Source organism: Mastigoproctus giganteus, chromosome 5, assembly GCF_048544385.1.
Source record: "Mastigoproctus giganteus isolate SK-2022 chromosome 5, ASM4854438v1, whole genome shotgun sequence".
Lineage (NCBI taxonomy): Eukaryota > Metazoa > Arthropoda > Arachnida > Uropygi > Thelyphonidae > Mastigoproctus > Mastigoproctus giganteus.
This window is the reverse complement of record NC_143579.1, coordinates 16,355,652-16,375,756: the sequence shown is the minus strand read 5'-3', so window position 1 is coordinate 16,375,756 and position 20,105 is coordinate 16,355,652. Positions and strand designations below refer to the sequence as shown.

Genomic DNA, 20,105 nt, shown 5'->3' with positions numbered 1-20,105 from the left:
TTGTAGAATAGATGTGCAGAAATTTGCCTTTAGCGAGTGGGTGTTTAATTGCTGGAACAAACTTCCATCTGTCGTTGTGGATGTTGATAGCATAAATAAATTCAAGGACGAACTGGACAATCTTTTAGAGGGAATAGTTGTGTGAAAATCTTTTTTTTTTTTTTTTTTGGCTGATGCTACATAAGCTCATACGCTTGCTTTCTTGCATCACATGCCTCCATTACTACTACTAGGTGCATCAGGCTTAATGTCCAAGTTTGCAGATGACACAGTTTGTCAGAGTGGTTAATGACAGGAATGATTTTATGCTACTACATCAGGACCTAGAAAGGTTGGGCAGATGGGCTGAGAAATGGAAAGTGAAGTTTAACATTGACAAATGAAGTACTACATATGGATAGCAGCAACTCCAGAGTAATGTATCTACTGTGTGCTACAACACTCAGGGCAGTAGAAAATGAAAAAATGAGAAATGCTTGGCAAAGGATGCAAAGAAAAACAGCAAACACTACTTTACTTGTGTAAACACTAGAAGGAAGGAATAATAAAAGTTAACAAAAGGCAAGTTAACAAAAATATTTTTTTAAAAAATAAGGTCCAACTTTAACGTTTAGGGGTGTCTACAATTTTTTTTAACGAAAAAAAAAAATCTCTGAAAAATTACTTTTTATATCATAATATGTATTAGTTTGTATTAGTCTTGTTCATACTGGAAGTATTTTTGAGTTCCATGTTAGGTGGGGGAGCCTGGGCACTGAACAAACAAAAAAATCACTACGAATCCTGACAATCGAAACTCTTCTTCTGGCACCCCTACAAGGTGTCTACCAGAAAAATATACCGATGACACGCAAAATGCTAGATCAGTAAAAAGACACAGAACTGAAGATACATCAGGTCCAGCACCATTATACCTGATTGTACATTCCACCAGTAAAAAGCTCATAGCAAAAATGTTGCTCTTCTTCATCCAGAAGGATTTGGAAGAGCTAGCAGGCTCACACAAATTGGTGAAATGGCTTCGTTCTGGTGACAACCTTGTTTAAACTAAAACTGATAGGCACTCAGAACAGCTCTTCCCAGCAACATCTATTGAGGGAATACTGATTGTTGTAACACCCCACAAGACACTGAACTCATCCTGAGGCTTAATATCAGAATGAGACCTCAAGGTGTCTGAGGTGGAAGTCCGTTCAGAGATAAAAAATCGAGGAGTGAGAGCGCTGCAGACTGAACCCCTAGGGTGGGAATCTAGTCCCGACTCATCCTTACATTTAATACACCAATATCTCCTAATGAGATTAAAGCTGGTTATCTGAACTGCACAGTACATCCATATGTTCTAAACCTGTTAATGCACTTCAAGTTCTAGAAATTTGGACATTCACAAATGGCCTGCCGTCATGCACTGGAAATAGTATGCACAAAATGTGATGCAAAAGACCATGAGATTACATCATGTAAAGTGGCAAAACCCACCTGCATTAACTACTAAGGTGAGTACCATGCCTGCTGTTGAACATACCAAAGGCGGAAGGAAGTAAAGGAAATATAACAACCAAACCACCTGAATATCTCATACCGGGAAGCCAGAAAAGCAGTTAAGCCAGTAAATTGAGGTTGGTCCTTGAGGTTGTCACAGACATTCTCTCAGATATGCCAGACAAGCTGTACTTGCTGCCTGGGAGTCTAAAACGCTGATGGAACTGATATTCGGGTGACACTCAAGTCAAGTGGACCCAATTTCGGTGAAGTCCAGATGGTCTGTGACAGCCAAATCCTCTGCTTGCACCTTCGCGATGGTGGGACTGTTAGTAATCCTGGGTATAACCTCCATGCACAAGTACATGGTGGGTGACCACTCAGGTGCGAACCAACATAAGCAGGGATTCGAGGTGTGGGGTCCACACCACATGGAGGAACGCTGCCCCTCTATGTTACCAGGCAGTACTAGGTGGTAGATGACTTTCATCAACCGGTGAAATACCACTACTTTGCTTATTGGAGGCTTGAAGTGGTGGAACCCATGTTTAGTCTCTAGAGCTAAGTTCCGGTCAACCCTTCGCTCTCTTCCATCATGCAGTATGATTGATGACTTTTGAGGTTATGATGAACGTCGTGACGAGATCCAATATTCCTTACATTTTGAGTGTACAGCTCTAAAACGGTGTTTGCAGGCCGGCTGCTAGTTAGTACACTGGACCGAACCTATTGGTAACTCTCTAGGAGGCTTCCGGATCAGCTAGTGTATAAACTTGCTACCTCTACTCTGCTAGATAGTGACTGGAGGGAGTCCGAGTAGTGTGTATGCTGGGATCATTGTTGAGGCCACATTATGTCAAGGATCTGGGTATATTCTTACCATGTGTACGCCATATCCAAAAATTTCATTACTTCATACAGCATGTTCCACCCACTTTTTCTTACTATTGAATATACCACGAATTGTCAAACTAATAGAGCAAGCTTATCTGCCAAAAGATCTAAACCTCTCAAGCACTTCCTAATTCATTTCACAAATATACATGGTCTCAGTTCTAATCTCAACGATGTCCATTTCCACTTGCAGTCTGCCTAACCCGATGTACTTTTTCTGACAGAATCTCAGTTATCGGTTGATTCAACTACTGCTCATCTCAGATGCCCAAATTATTCGCTGTATGATTCCTTTCGCCTCAAAGGTGGTACTTGTACATATGTCTGTTCTGATATTCCCTGTCATAGACTTGGCAATTTGGAATTTCCTCTCTTTGATCTTCTCTGGCTTAAAATCTCTCTACCTCATTGCGTCAAATTCATCTGTTGTCTCTACCGTTCTCCCAACTCCACTAATCACTTGGAGCTCTTTGACTTCCTCTCTTTGCAACTTGACTTTCTCCAGTCCAACTTTCCTAACAGTGAGGTAATTTTACTTGGTGATTTTAATGTTCACAACTCCAGCTGGCTTCCGTTTTCTAGTCACACCGACCCAGCAGGTCGAGATGCTGAGGCTTTTGCAATTACTAATGACCTTGCACAGATTGTTCATTTACCTACAAGAATACCGGACAATCCTAATCATACAGCCAATACGCTTGATCTTTTTCTCACAAACAACCTTTCTAATTACACGGTCGAAGTGAGAGGTCCTTTAGGCACTTCAGATCACAACTTGGTGATTGTCTCTTCTCCAATGGAACCTTTATCTCATGGCTCTTCCCAACCTCGTGTTGTTTGGCATTACAAGAATGCAAAATGGGATGACCTGCGAGAATTCTTTTCCTTGGTCAGATTACTGTTTCAAAACTTCTGATGTCAACGTTTGCTCAGGTAGTGTCAGTGAAATTATTCTTGCAGGAATGGAATCCTTTATCCCACACTCCACTTTAAAATCTTGTCCTTTAACTAAACCTTGGTTTTCCAATAAATGTGCTAAGGCTGTTCAAGAGAACAATGTTGCATATCGTAATTGGCTTGTTTCTAATTCTACACTTTCATTTTCTGCCTACACCAAAGCTCGCAACAATTGTAAAGCAGTTATTAATCAGTCCAAACTAGAGTTTGAACAGGATAAGAGTAGAAAACTTGCTTCTTGCCCTAATGGTTGCCGAGCATTCTGGTCTCTTGCCAAAGCTATTAGCCTCAACTTTTGCCCATCTCTGCTTCCACCTGTGTCCAAACCAGACGGTTCTGTTGTCACTTCAGCCAAGCATAAAGCTGACCTGCTAGCATTCCATTTTTCTTCCAACTCATGTATTAATGATCTTGGTAAAACACTTCCCACCATTCCAAACATGCTCCATTCAATGCCTCCTGTGGTCTTCCGTCAAAAGGATGTCAGAAGGATTTTGATGAATCTTGATGCTAAGAAAGCTCCAGGTCTCGATGGTATTTCTTCTACTTGTTCTCAAAACCTGTGCTTCTGAACTTACTCCTGTTCTTTGCCGCCTTTTTTCACTTTCTTATTCCAAATGTGTTTTTCCTTCTGCTTGGAAATTTGCTCATATCCAGCTAGTTCCTAAAAAGGGTGACAAATCCCTCCCATCCAATTATCGTCCCATTGCAATTACTTTTGCTCTTTCTAAAGTAATGGAGAAAACAATTAACCACCAACTCTTAAACTACCTAGAAACCTTCCGTCTGATCAATGAACGCCAGTATGGATTCCATCAATGTTGATCCACTGGTGCTAATCTTGCTTATGTTACACATTTATGGACTAATTCAATGAAATGGTTCGGGGAAACACAAGTAGTTGCTCTTGACATCTCAAAGGCTTTCGATCGTGTTTGGCATAAAGGTCTTCTAAACAAGCTTCCATCTTATGGTTTGCCAACTGTTTTTAGTAATTGGTTATCCAGTTTTCTCTGTGATCACTCACTGAGGGTGATGGTAGATGGCTCTCTGTCTTCTAACTTCTCCACTAATGCCGGTGTCCCCAAGGTTCAGTTCTTTCCCCCACTTTTTTCCTCTTGTATATTAATGACCTTCTTCCATTGACTGGAAATCCTATCCATAGTTTTGCCAATGATAGCACATTGCATTCCACTTTCCATTTTGAGATACCTTGTCCAGCTCAATCAGCTTCAAGTTCTCGAAAATCTGCTGCCAATTCCTTAAATGCCGATCTTCAGGTAATTCTCCAGTGGGGCAAAGACAACTTAGTTGATTTCAACCCTTCTAAAACTCAATCTTGTCTTATATCTCGCAAAAAGGATTCTTCTGCTCCTATGCTTATCTTTAGTGACACTCCGATTTCTAGGCAAAATGATATATCTCTTTTGGGGATTACCCTGACTTCTAATCTCTCTTGGCACAAGCACATTACAAATATTGCTTCCTCTGCATCTAAAAAACTTGGTTTTCTCTTTCGCTCTCGGCGTTACTTTTCTTCCAAACAGCTGCTCACTCTGTATAAATTGCAAATCCGCCCTGCCATGGAATATTGTTCCCACATCTGGGGTGGTACCCCCAAAACCTCTCTCAGGCTTTTTGATTCCATTCAGAAGAGGACAGTTAGGTTAATTAATGATTCATCTCTAACAGAGTCTCTCCACTCGCTCTCTCTCATAGATGTACTGTTTCTGCTGCATGCCTCTTCTACAGATACTTCCATGGGCACTGTTCTTCTGAATTGTCTTCTATAATTCCCACTCTCTCTTTCAAAACATGCCACCACCAGCCAACATCCATTTACTGTCCAACTTCAAACTCACAGAACCAACTTTTCATCTTCCTCGTTCATTCATTCAACTGCTGTTTTCTGGAACAGCCTTCCTTCATATGTATTTCCTGAAAATTAGTCTACAGAAGGTTAAGTCCAATGTCAACAAATATCTTCTTTTGTCTTCTCAACCTCCAACCCAAGCACGGTAGTAAGTACTATAGGTTCTAATACCTCTCGTGTTTGGGGTTTACATAAAAAAAAAAAAAAATACAGACTGCAGGCAAGTAATACACTCTAATGGCGCCTCCGTAGCCAGGTGGGCAGGAGCAGCAGTGCATAGCACACGCTCCTTGATTAGACCGGGGTTCGAGCCCATAACCACCACATATCCCCCGAGCAATATGGCCTTAGTTGCTGATGCGCCTAAAAACCAACTAATAACAATATAATAACAACAATACACTCTAAATTATATTACCAATGGCAAGATTATTGGAACGGAAAGGCAACAAATAAACTAAAGCAGATTAAGCCTGTAAACGGCAGTCCAGTCTATGGAGGGTCCAAAGAGAGGAAGTTGTTCTTGCTCGGCTGAGCATAGGTCACAGTCACCTCACACACTCCTGTTTGCTGAGGCTACGTAGATGACCCACCTATGTGTAAGAACTTTTTGTAAAATAATAAGAGGAGTTTACCTCAATATAGTATGTAGAACACTTCCGTATAAATTTAAACGAAAAAAATCGAAAATCTTTCATTAGAGTAAAAAATAATTAAAAACAAATTTAACACAATTTAACAAATTAAAAATCAATTTAATGCAATTAAAAATATTAAAAAGAATCTAATGAAAATATTCAAAACGATTTTCCTTCCTGAAGCTGACAACGCTTTTCTACCGTATGTCGTGATCACAGGAATGAAAATTACTGAATAGGTTTGAACATGAAACTTAAATAGTGATTATTTGTCTTCGCGCATGCGCATAAAGATCCATGCATCGGAGATAAAATATGGCTGACGAACATTAACAGAATTCTCGTGTAATTTAATTTCTACAGTTTCTGAAATTAATAGTTGCGTATAATTACATTGGACATATAAGTAATTTGGCCTCTTTAAATAAAAAAGTGTTTTTCGATGATGGCATAAAAGGCTAATTCTGACGTTGCTGAACGAGAAGCACGAACTGAGGCTTCATGTTGATTTACACGAATATTCAGACCAAATACAGAGGATGCGGAAAGGTCAGGGAATGACCACCACATATCCTGGAGCAATATGGGCTTAGTTGCTAATGCTCCTAAAAACCAAATAACAAACAAACAAACAAACAAATGAATATTCAGAGAAAAACGCGTCGAACCTTGGTAATACGAGTTGCAATCACCCCAAGAAATGTTGTATACCAGGTCATTAATTTGTGTTGCGAATGCAGCACAAATTAATATCTGGTATACAGCATTTTTTTTTGCATTATTTTACAAATATTAATATCAACATAGAACGTATTGAACATTACAGCTCTGATTCATACTATGTGTAAGAACTGTAAAACTGTTTTATTAATATTTTTATTGAATGTCTGCCTTTTACCAATACACGCCATTTATATTTTACAGATTTTATTAATCTGGCTGACCATTTACACTCAGCCAGAGTTTAAATTACAGAGACAGTGTGTCTAATGTTTTTAACTTTTTAGTCTGGTAATTTATACACACTTTATACAATTTTATATTTTGATATACATTTCCATCTTTTAGCATTAGCATTGGCATATGATACAAGAAAGCAAGCTTATACAGCATCAGCCAAAAAAAAGAAAAAAGAAAAGAAACCCTTCCCATTTCACCCATCCATTTATTATTTATTTTGTACCAACGTTTTTCGACTGAAGAAGGGGCAACCTATGCCTGAAAGCTATTGATATATGTTTATTTTTACTGTTTTATAACTTATTTTTATCTGTCTTCCTATTAAAGGAATTTAATAAACCTGTATTCTGTATTTCTCAGAAAAAGCTGAACTTATTGACATTATGAACTCTGAGAACATAGGCCTTTTCTGTTTCATGTAGATACATTGTTTATGTGGAATTTTTACAGGGAGTAATTTATTCTCTTATAAGAGCTGATCTAGATTGCATTGTATATACAAATTATTTTAGAATTTTTCTTTTATTATCTTAATGCATTATTGAAAGAATTACTGAATTTTCAGGATGTCAGAGTGATCATTATAATATGAATTATTTTGTCATTAAGAAATATTTCATTTTTTGTAAAATGTTTATTGTTTCCCTCACATTTTTGACAGGGTTATACAGCCAATATTTTTTGTATTTTTCTTTTTCATGGATGTAGGCTTGGAAACACTTCCATCTGAACTTCAGAGAAATTTTTCATTGATGAGAGATTTGGACACCCGTGCCCAAGGTATGAAAAGTAATCAGCAACTATTAAATAATTCAGAATTTATGTTGGAGAGAAAGTGCCATTTATATATTTTCTGTAGAGAGTATCGTTTCTTGCAAAAAAATTTACTATTAACATACTTCATTGTCAGTTTATAATGAAAAAAAAAAGGTAAACTGCAGCCATTATCAACCCACTGCAGGATGGAAGCCTCCTCAACAATTCACACTGGTCCAGTGCAGGTTGGCAGATCGACCGTATTTAGCAGTCAGGGGCTTGAACCCCGGTCTACTCCAAGAGCATGTGCTACTGCACCCCTGCTCCTGACCACTCGGCTACCGAGGCCATTATTAACCATTAAAAATAAATAAATTGTTAGAATTATGCAAAAGGAAAAAGACCAAGGATTCTAAGGACTAAAAATAAATAAATAAAACTACAACATTCATTCACAGAACTGATTAATACATTTCAAGAAAGTGTTGAAAGAGAATTTAATAAACTGTTAACATATACTAATAAAGGGTAGTTTCAAAACATATAAATAAAAGTTAAGAAAAAACATCAAACATAAATGTATGTTGTTTCAGTAACAATATTAAAGTATGTATGTAGCAAGTTATCTTCATTCAAATTGATGTAGTACTGTCTACAGTACTGTGCATTTAACATTCTATGATTAAATTTGTACTTAAATCATAAAATAGCTTATAAAATTATATTTGGACCTTTTTAAAATTATGAAAAGTAGGTGGACTTTCTCATTTTCTCTTGTGTTTTGTGACTGGCAAAATTTAACCTTAGATCTCAACTCTTATTCATGAGTAAATTTTACTCATCTGTGAAAATATAGTTTACTAGAAAAGGAAATCTTTAAAAGGATTACTTTTTAAAAGGAATAAAACAGAAAGATGAAGATATTTTAGCTTATTAAAAATTTATTAAAAGCAATAACTAAAACAACAAAATAATCAAAATTCATCCACATTACTGCATGTGATTTTTGATCATGGCAATTATTCTACTCCCATTGAAAACTGAGGATGAGTACTTTCAACATTAATATAATTAAGTTTATTAATATAATTATCCTTGATTTTATGGACTAATGGCATGGGGAGTTGTCTGTTATTGTCAGATATCTGTTAAATCAAAACTCATTTCTCGCCACCATTTATACCCCACATGGTTGAAAATATTTAAACAGTTACTCTATATATGTATTAGAAATGCTGAAATAAAGTTAAACAATAAAAGCATGCTTTTATTTATCTTGACTTTATTTGTTGAAACATAGTACATAATTAGTAGAAGATAATTTACCACGAACGTATAGTGGTACTCTGATATGCCAGTCAAATCAGTGGACAGTGGAAAATGAAAAAGATGCCCTGGGGTAATTGTGCAGTCAGATATAATGTTCTCTGAGCAATGCAGACAGGCTGCCAGAAAAGCTCATGGAGTTTTGTCGATGATATACAGGAACTTTGCTAGCAGGGACAAGGAAGTGATTATTCTGTTGTATAAGGCAATGGTTAGGCTGCATCTTGAGGACTGCATACAGGACTGGAAGCCTCATTTTAGGAAGGATGTAGATCTGCTGGAATGAGTGCAAAGAAGGGCAACAAGATTGGTAAAAGGAATGAAAGGGTGATCTTACCAAGCTGAAGACAGGGTTAGGTTCTGCAAATTGCAGCATCTTGAAACCAGGCACCTGCAAGGTGATTTGATCATGGTTTTTAAGAATTTGAATGGATTGAGCAAACTCAATGCTAATGGTGGCATTCTTCCTCATGCTCAGACCACACATACAAGGGAGCATAAATTCAACTTGAAGAAGAATGGTGACAGGATAGATGTGAGGAGGTTTGCCTTCTGCCAGAGGGTGGTTGACTTTTGGAACAAGCTTCCATATGGTGTTGTGGATGTGGGTAGTTTGAATAACTTCAAGGAATACCTAAATAAATTATTAGAGGGGTGGACAAGTGATGTTGAATTTTTTTTTTCTTTCTAGCTGAAGCTTTATTAGCTTGCTTCCTTGTATCATATGCCACTAATAATAATAATAATTTATTATTATCTTTCTATACATTAAAATAATTTTCCTCCTAGTGATATTTATTCAGCCATTGGGAGAAGAGAGATGTGGGTTGTGTGGTAATACGTAACAAATACTAAAATCTGTTTTAGCATTAGCATTAGTAAAGGCACATGATGCAAGAAAGCAAGCTTATGTAGCATCAGCAAAAAAAAAAAAAAAAAAAACACTCTCTTCTCATTTCACCCACCCACTCACTCCAAATGCTTGTTTAGTTCTGCCTTGCATCTGTTTAAGCTATCAACTTCTACAATGACAGGTGGAAATTTGTTCTGGCAATCAACGACCCGCTGGCTAAAGGCAAACTTCCACACATCTATCCTACAACTGTCTTTCCTCAATTTGAATTTATGCCCTCTCAGGTGATTATTCTGAGCAAGAGAAAGAATCCCATCAGAATTAAGCATGCTCAAACCATTCAAGGCTTTATACACCTCAATCAGATCACCTCACAGGTGCCTAGTCTCCAGACACTGTAATTTACAAAACCTTTCTTTATAAGAGCAACCCTTTGTTCCATTCACTAATCTTGTTGCCCTTCTCTATACTCGTTCCAACAGCACTACATCCTTCTTAAAATGAGGCTGCCAGACCTGTATACAGTACTCAAGGTGTGGCTCGACCATCTTATTCCTGCTGAAAAGTTCCTGTATATCATTGACAAGACACCATGAGCTACTCTTGCAGCCTGTCTGCACTGCTCAGAAAACTTCATATCTGCCTACACAATTACCCCCAGGTCCTTTTCATTTTCTACCACTGCCAGTGTAGTACCACACAATTGATATGCTACTCTGGGATTACTGCTTCCCATAGGCAGTACTTTACATTTGTCAATGTTAAACTTCAGTTGCCACCTCTCAGCCCACCTGCTCAACTTTTGTAGATCCTGTTGCAGCAGCATACTGTCATTAGTGTCATTAAACCCTGCCGACCTCCATTTTGTCTACAAACTTGGACATTAGGCCAATATAACACCATCAATATCATTAATAAATACAGAAAACAACAATGGACCCAACACTGAACCCTGGGGACCCCACTAATAACATTAGTCCATGAAGAGCAGTGTCCATTGATTACCACTCTATCTTCTCCCACTCAACCATCACTTTATCCATAGCAGCAATTTGCCTCCAATGCCACACTGCTCCAATTTGTGCAGCAGTCTTCCATGTACAACAGTATTAAAAGCCTTTCTAAGATCCAAAAATATGATATCAAAATTATTCTTAGCATGATCATGCTAGATAAACCTCATGCACACGCTTTGTTTGTCTAGCCTGACCACATGGTACCATTCTTGATTTTCATATGTGACATTTTATGTATTCATAGCTGAGGAAGAGAGATACAGTGTTGAAAACTTCTGTAAGTCTTTTATTTTTTTTTATCAAAAGAAGCGAGCACATTGAGCAGGGGACAAAGCCCCCAGTCATTATTATTATAAATTATTTTTCATCCATTAAATGCAAAGTCTATTAAATTGAGGTCTTTAAAATCAAGGGATTTTACATTTGCCACTGGACATTTCAAATATGTTTTTTCCTCTCTAGGTTTCAGAATCTCTTGTTGTGCCAAAGCTTTTCCAATTCATTCATTAAATCAGCTTCCTTCACATCTTAGGCTGGATCCAAAACACTATTATCATTCTTTTGTTTTAAATTTTATACAGCATTTTTGGAATTTTCTGCAAATGTCTTCTCTGTTTTATCCTTCTTACAGGATTTCACGTGGATTACAGAAATGTTACCAAATAATTTGGTTATTTAGATGAGGGATGGTACATAAGTTATTATCTTACATTGGACAATACACCAGTTTAATTGATGTATTTATCGTAACATATTTACTGTCAATAAACTAAATACCAATTTTTATAAACAAATGTAGTGTAAAATGTTATGATAATTTTCCGTGACTTCTTCACTTAAAGTTCCCACATAATGTCTCACAATACGTTAGTCTAAATTAGAGGGGAACTTGCTTCACATTAGAGGAGAAATTAGAAGGAAACTTTACAGAATACATTAGATGGAAACTTTCTTCACAGCAAAATTGTGAAGCAAGTTTCACTGTAAGACTCATTTATTAACATGAGAAGATTAGGTTATATAGAGACTTAACTTCAGTGTAGTATGAAACCTATGCACTGAACTTGATTATCACAGATATAGCTTCCTCTTGTCCAACACTGTCCTTTGATGAGTATGCATATCACTTCATATTGCTTTTATTACTCTTAAACATCCATCAAATGTATAGATAGATTTTTTTTTAAATGAAACTAAAGCATGAAAGGTATTAGACCCTAAAGTACTTAGTATTCTGTGTGAGTTTAAGATTGAGAAGATGAAAGAAGATACTTGTTAACATTAGACTTGAATTTCTGTAGATTGTAATTTTCAGGAAATATGTATGAAGGAAGTTTGTTCCATAAAATGGAAGTTGAAGGAATATATGAAGTAGAAGAAAAGTTGGTTCTGTGAAATTGAAGTTATCATTAGCATTAGTAGAGGCATTTGATGCAAGAAAGCAAACTTATGCAGCATCAGCCAAAAAAAAAAAAAAAAAACCACTTCCACTTCACCCCTCTGTTCGTTCAAAATACCTGTCCAGCTGAGCCTTAAACTTATTTAGGCTATCAACCTCCAACACAAGGGATGGAAGTCTGTTCCACCAACCAACCACCCGCTGGCTAAAGGCAAATTTCCGCACGTCTATCCTACATCTGTCTTTCCTCAATTTGAATTTATGCCCTCTCAGGTGATTATTCTGAGCGAGAGGAAGAATCCCATCAACATTGAGCATGCTCAAACCATTCAAGGCTTTATACACTTCTATCAGATCACCTCGCTGGTGCCTAGTCTCCAGACACTGTAATTTGCAAAACTTAAGCCTTTCTTCGTAAGAGCACCCCTTTGTTCCATTCACTAATCTTGTTGCCCTTCTCTGTACTCGTTCCAGCAGCTCTACATCCTTCTTGAAATGAGGCCTCCAGACCTGTATATAGTACTCTAGGTGTGGCCTGACCATTGCCTTATACAAGGGAATAATCACCTCCTTATCCCTGCTAGAAAAATTCCTATATATCATTGACAATACACCATGAGCTACCCTTGCAGCCCGTCTGCACTGCTCAGAGAACTTCATATCTGCCTGCACAACCACCCCAAGGTCCCTTTCATTCTCTGATTGATTGATTTGGTAGTTGTTGGCGCATCGGCTTCTGTGGCCATATTGCACCTCCCAAGGTTTTTTGCATTACTTTGATCCAAGCCCGAGGCGGGAATCGAACCCGCGACCTTTGGGTTGCCGGGCAGGTACTTTACCCACTCGGCTAGCCCGGTCGGCTTTCATTCTCTACCACTGTCAATGTAGTACCACAGAGTTGATACGTTGCTCTGAGGTTGCTGTTTCCCATGTGTAGTACTTTACATTTGTCAATGTTAAACTTCATTTGCCACCTCTCATCCCATCTGCTCAACCTTTCCAGATCCTGTTGCAGCAGCATAGTGTCAGTAGTGTCCTTGACAACCCTGCCAACCTTTGTATCGTCTGCAAATTTTGACATTAAGCTTGATATACCATCATCAATATCATTTATGAATACAGAAAACAATAATGGACCCAACACTGAGCCCTGAGGGACTCCACTAATAACATTAGTCCACGACGAGCAGTGTCCATTGATTACCACTCTCTGTCTTCTCCCCCTCAGCCACCTCTTTATCCACAGCAGCAATTTGCCTCCAATGTCACACTGCTCCAATTTGTGTAGCAGTCTTCCATGTGCAACGGTATCAAAAGCCTTTCTAAGATCCAAATATATAATATTGAAGTTATTCCCTGCATCCAGTTCCTTTGTGACTGCATCATAGTATCCAATCAAATTGGTCAGGCAAGACTTCCCCTTAACAAAACCATGCTGTGTCCAAGCTATAACTAAAGTCTTGTCTAAATGATCCTGCACTGCTTCTTTAACTAGTGCCTCCATTAATTTTCCTGGAACAGAAGTTAAACTCACAGGTCTATAATTACTTGTGTCAGCCTTTGATCCTCCTTTGTGAATTGGGGTCACATTTGCACATCTCCAGTCTGTGGGTACCTCCCCTGAGTCCAAGGAAGCTCTCATAATAATGGCTAAAGGTTTGCTTACTTCCTCTGCTGCCTCCTTTAATATAACTGGATAGATCCCATCCACCCCGGGTGCCTTTCTTGTGTTTATCTTCAACAATTTCTCCTCCACTTTATTCTCAGTTATTTCAAGATTCTCTAGCTTACTGCTAGAGTTGAATACACCTCTGACTTTCCCCTCGCTAAATAACTCCTCGTGTGTGTGAATGTCGATGCAAAATATTCATTTAGTTTGTTAGCTACCTGAGCAGGATCATCAACAGTTGACCCATCGATATCAAGTGGACCAATCTGATTCATCCCCTTCTAGAGTATACATAAGTAAAGAACTCTTTGCTGTTTTTCTTTGCATCCCTTGCCAAAGATTTCTCGTAATCTGCCTTCGCCTGCCTAACCTCCTTTGTAACTTGGTTACAGATCAACTTGTATCTATCACAGGCTTCTGTGTCACATGTTAATTTGTATGTATCCCATGCATGTTTCTTCTCTGCCATATGCCTCATCAGTTCATCTGACATCCATTTAGGCCTAAACCTTGAACAATATTTCTTAGTTGGTATGTACAGCCTAGTAGCTTCCAAGATAAGTTCTTTGAATGCTTCCCATTTTGCATTTGCTGTTGGTAACATCATCAGTTGGTCCCACTGTATAGAATTTAAATACTGTCTCAGTCCACTTTGGTCCTTGAGGTTGTCACAGACATTCTCTCAGATATGCCAGACAAGCTGTTCTTGCTACCTGGGAGTCTAAAACGCTGATGGAACTGATATTCGGGTGACACTCAAGTCAAAGTGGACCCAATTTTGGCGAAGTCCGGACGGTCTATAACAGCCAAATCCTCTGCTTGCACCTTCACGATGGTGGGACTGTTAGTAATCCTGGGTATAACCTTCATGCCCAAGTACATGGTGGGTGACCACCCAGGTGTGAACCAACGTAAGCAGGGGTCGAGGTGTGGCGCCCACACCACATGGAGGAACGCCGCCCCTCTATGTTACCAGGCAGTACTAGGTGGTAGATGACTCTCATCAACCGGTGAAATACCACCACTTTGCTTATTGGAGGCTTGAAGTGGTGGAACCCATGTTTAGTCTCCAGAGCTAAGTTCCGGCCAACCCTTCCCTATCTCTTCCATCATGCAGTATGATTGATGATTTTTGAGGTTATGATGAATGTCGTGGCGAGATCCAATATTCCTTACATTTCGAGGGTACAGCTCTAAAACGGTGTTCGCAGGCCGGCCGCTAGTTAGTACATAGGACTGAACCTATTGGTAACTCTCTAGGAAGCTTCCGGATCAGCTAGTGTATAATCTTGCTACCTCTACTCTGCCAGATAGTGACTGGAGGGAGTCCGAGTAGTGTGTATGCGGGGAGCATTGTCGAGGCCACGTTATGTCAAGGATCTGGGTATATTCTTACCACATGTACGCCATATCCAAAAATTTCATTACTTCATACAGCATGTCCCACTCACTTTTTCTTACTATTGAATACACCATGAATTTCAAAATAATAGAGCAAGCTTATCTGCGAAAAGATCTAAACCTCCCAAGGACTTCCTAATTCATTTCACAAATATACGTGGTCTCAATTCTAATCTCAACGATGTCCATTTCCACTTGCAGTCTTCCAAACCCCATGTACTTTTTCTGACTGAATCTCAGTTATCAGCTGATTCAACTACTGCTCATCTCAGATGTCCAAATTATTTGCTGTATGATTCCTTTTGCCTCAAAGGTGGTACTTGTGCATATGTCCGTTCTGATATTCCCTGTCAGAGACTTGGCAATTTGGAATCTCCTCTCTTTGATCTTCTCTGGCTTAAAATCTCTCTACCTCATTGTGTAAAATTCATCTGTTATCTATACCGTTCTCCCAACTCCACTAATCACTTGGAGCTCTTTGACTTCCTCTCTTTGCAACTTGACTTTCTCCAGTCCAACTTTCCTAACAGTGAGGTAATTTTCCTTGGTGATTTTAATGTTCACAACTCCAGCTGGCTTCCGTTTTCTAGTCACACCGACCCAGCAGGTCGAGATGCTGAGGCTTTTGCAATTACTAATGACCTAGCACAGATTGTTCATTTACCTACAAGAATACCGGACAATCCTAATCATACAGCCAATACACTTGATCTTTTTCTCACAAACAACCCTTCTAAGTACAAGGTTGAAGTGAGAGGTCCTTTAGGCACTTCAGATCACAACTTGGTGATTGCCTCTTCTCCAATGGAACCTTTATCTCATGGCTATTCCCAACCTCGTATTGTTTGGCATTACAAGAATGCAAAATGGGATGACCTGCGAGACTTCTTTTCATCTTTTCCTTGGTCTGATTACTGTTTCAAAACTTCTGATGTCAACGTTTGCTCAGATCGTGTCAGTGCAATTATTCTTGCAGGACTGGAATCCTTTATCCCACACTCCACTTTAAAATCTCGTCCTTTATCTAAACCTTGGTTTTCCAATAAATGTGCTAAGGCTGTCCAAGAGAAGAACGTTGCATATCGTAATTGGCTTGTTTCTAATTCTTCAGTTTCATTTTCTGCCTACACCAAAGCTCGCAACAATTGTAAAGCAGTTATTAATCAATCCAAACTAGAGTTAGAACAGGCTAAGAGTAGAAAACTTGCTTCTTGCCCTAATGGTAGCCGAGCATTCTGGTCTCTTGCCGAAGCTATTGGCCGCAACTTTTGCCCATCTCTGCTCCCACCTCTGTCCAAACCAGATGGTTCTGTTGTCACTTCAGCCAAGGATAAAGCTGACCTGCTAGCATCCCATTTTTCTTTGAGCTCATGTATTAATGATCTTGGTAAAACACCTCCCACCATTCCTAACACGCTCCATTCAATGCCTCCTGTGGTCTTCCGTCAAAAGGATATCAGAGGGATTTTGATGAATCTTGATGCTAAGAAAGCTTCAGGTCCTGATGGTATTTCTCCACTTGTTCTCAAAACCTGTGCTCCTGAAAGTACTCCTATTCTTTGCCGCCTTTTTTCACTTTCTTATTCCAAAGGTGTTTTTCCTTCTGCTTGGAAATTTGCTCATATCCAGCCAGTTCCTAAAAAGGGTGACAAATCCCTCCCATCCAATTATCGTCCCATTGCAATTACTTCTACTCTTTCTAAAGTAATGGAGAAATCAATTAACCGCCAACTCTTAAACTACCTAGAAACCTTTCGTCTGATCAACGATCACCAGTATGGATTCCGTCAGTGTCGTTCCACTGGTGATATTCTGGCTTATGTTACCCATTTATGGACTACTTCAATGGAAAGGTTCGGTGAAACACAAGTAGTTGCTCTTGACATCTCAAAGGCTTTTGATCGTGTTTGGCATAAAGGTCTTCTAAACAAGCTTCCATCTTATGGTTTGCCAACTGTTTTTAGTAATTGGTTATCCAGTTTTCTCTCTGATCGCTCACTGAGGGTGATGGTAGATGGCTCTCTGTCTTCTAACTTCTCCACTAATGCCGGTGTCCCCCAAGGTTCTGTTCTTTCCCCCACTCTTTTCCTCTTGTATATCAATGACCTTCTTCCATTGACTGGAAATCCTATCCATAGTTTTGCCGATGATAGCACATTGCATTCAACTTTCCATTTTGAGAAACCTTGTCCAGCTCAATCAGCTTCAAGTTCTCGAAAATCTGCTGCCAATTCCTTAAATGCCGATCTTCAGGTAATTCTCCAGTGGGGCAAAGACAACTTAGTTGATTTCAACCCTTCTAAAACTCAATCTTGTCTTATATCTCGCAAAAAGGATTCTTCTGCTCCTATGCTTATCTTTAGTGACACTCCGATTTCTAGGCAAAATGATATATCTCTTTTGGGGATTACCCTGACTTCTAATCTCTCTTGGCACAAGCACATTACAAATATTGCTCCCTCTGCATCTAAAAAACTTGGTTTTCTCTTTCGCTCTCGGCGTTACTTTTCTCCCAAACAGCTGCTCACTCTGTATAAATCGCAAATCCGCCCTGCCATGGAATATTGTTCCCACATCTGGGGTGGTGCCCCCAAAACCTCTCTCAGGCTTCTTGATTCCATTCAGAAGAGGGCAGTTAGGTTAATTAATGATTCATCTCTAACAGAGTCTCTCCACTCGCTGTCTCATAGATGCACTGTTTCTGCTGCATGCCTCTTCTACAGATACTTCCATGGGCACTGTTCTTCTGAATTGGCTTCTATAATTCCCGCTCTCTCTTTCAAAACAGTCCGAACACGTGCCGCCACCAGCCAACATCCATTTACTGTCCAACTTCAAACCAACAGAACCAACTTTTCATCTTCCTCATTTATTCATTCAACTGCCGTTTTCTGGAACAACCTTCCTTCATACGTATTTCCTGAAAATTACAATCTACAGAAGTTCAAGTCCAATGTCAACAAATATCTTCTTTCGTCTTTTCAATCTCCAACCCAAGCACGGTACTAAGTACTATAGGTTATAATACCTCTCGTGTTTGGGGTTCACATAAAAAAAAAAAAAAAAAAAAAAGTCCATCGTAGTTGCCTTTACGAAAGCAATAGCACTTCCCTTTACCCCTAATGGTAGTTAACTCTCTGAGTAAATCCCACTTCAGCACACTGTGATCACTGCCACCTAGTGGTTCATTTTTCTGCAGATTCTTAATGCATGAAGAATCACTGCTGATAATCAAATCAAGAGTATTCCTCCCTCTAGTTGCCTCCCGAACATGCTGATGTAGAAAACAATCATCCAATAAATCCACAAAAGCCTTGCTAGTGTGTGAGTGACTAGCCCCCAAATTCCAGTCAATATCTGGGAAATTAAAATCTCCCATTATAAGACTCTCTGATTTACTGGCCCACTCTATTTCCCTGTACAGTTTCTTATTATACTCATCAGAGTCATTAGGCCTATAGCACACTCCTACTCTCAATTTTGATCTCCCAATGCTTATGTCACACCAAACTAACTCGACACTGCACTGTCCAGCGATGTCGACTTGCTTCACTTCTTTGGATTTTATGTATTTCTTAACTAATAGCATAACCCCTCCTCCCTTCCTATCCAGTCTATCCTTTCTGTAGACATTGTACTCCCCAAATTCCAGTTCTGCATTCCTTATATCTGTGTGACACCACGTCTCTGATATCCCAACAATATCTGCCTTTGATGTTTTGAGCAATACCTCAAATTCATCAAATTTATTTACTAAACTCCTAGCATTGGTGTACACGCAAGTATACATGCACCTATTTCTATTCTTAGCTACCCTAACACAACCCATGTGTTTACTTGTACGCAATGACTCCCAGCAGTCTCTGAAATATCCTGCATCTTGTTTTTCAGGCTTCTGCTCATTCCAATAGAAGCAGTGCAAGAATCTCTTTCACCTCTGCCGATGGCTACTGTTAATCTATTCGTCTCCCCCCAAGCTAGCAGTTTTCCAACCCTCCTAACACTGCCTCGATAGCATCAGCAAATATTCTTGCACCCTTTCTATTTAAGTGTATCCCATCCCTGTAGAAGCAATGTCTCCTGTTAACAAGTACAGTCCAGGCTGAAAAAAATTTTACCCCTTGAGCCTTGCACAATCTTTCCAGGGCCGAATTGATCGACAAGGCTCTCATCATTAACTCCCTCCTATCGTGTCTGGGCAGAATTGCCGACACTTTCAAATTCAACCCTATTTCACGGCTTTTTTTCAACAGTGACCTGTACTTGTTAAGCAATTCTGCCGGTCTCCTACTCTTGATATCATTTGTGCCAACGTGTACAACTATATCACCTTTTGTGCCCTTAAAAGATGATATCTGCTCTACAACGTCATCAACCTTTGCACCTGGCAGATATACCCTGTCCTGTTCCACCTATCCTTTTTACAAAGCATGTTCCCCGTTTCCCTAGGAGTAATGTTCATAGGAGTAAAATAGGAGTAAGTTCAGGAGCACAGGTTATGAAAACAAGTTGAGAAATACCATCAGGACTTGATGCTTTCTTGGCATCAAGAAATTATTAACATTAGCATTAGTTGAGGCATATGATGCAAGAAAGCAAGCAAGCTTGTTCATCATCACCCGACAAAAAAAAAAAAAAAAAAAAACCTTCCCATTTCACCCATCTGGTCATTCCAAATGTTTGGCCAGTTCCTCCTTGAATTTCTATCAACTTCCACAACTACAGATGGAAGTTTGTTCCAGCAATCAACTGTACCCGCTGGCTAAAGGCAAACTTCTGCACATCTATTCAGCAACTGTCTTTCCTCAATTTGAATCTATGCCCCCTCAGATGATTATTCTGAGCAAGAGGAAGAATCCCATCAGCATTGAGCATGTTCAA

The 20,105-nt window shown here is 39.1% G+C and overlaps 1 protein-coding gene across 3 annotated transcripts in view; it reads left to right on the top strand.

The window, feature by feature from the left end:
• Positions 1–20,105, top strand: part of Ing5 (inhibitor of growth protein 5) — a 111,979-nt gene that overhangs the window by 15,224 nt on the left and 76,650 nt on the right. For all 3 annotated transcript variants that reach the window (XM_090373089.1, XM_090373091.1, XM_090373090.1), the window contains exon 2: positions 7,513–7,584. In XM_090373089.1, the coding sequence (XP_090229215.1) occupies positions 7,513–7,584 (72 nt within the window). The remainder of the gene's footprint in view (positions 1–7,512; positions 7,585–20,105) is intronic.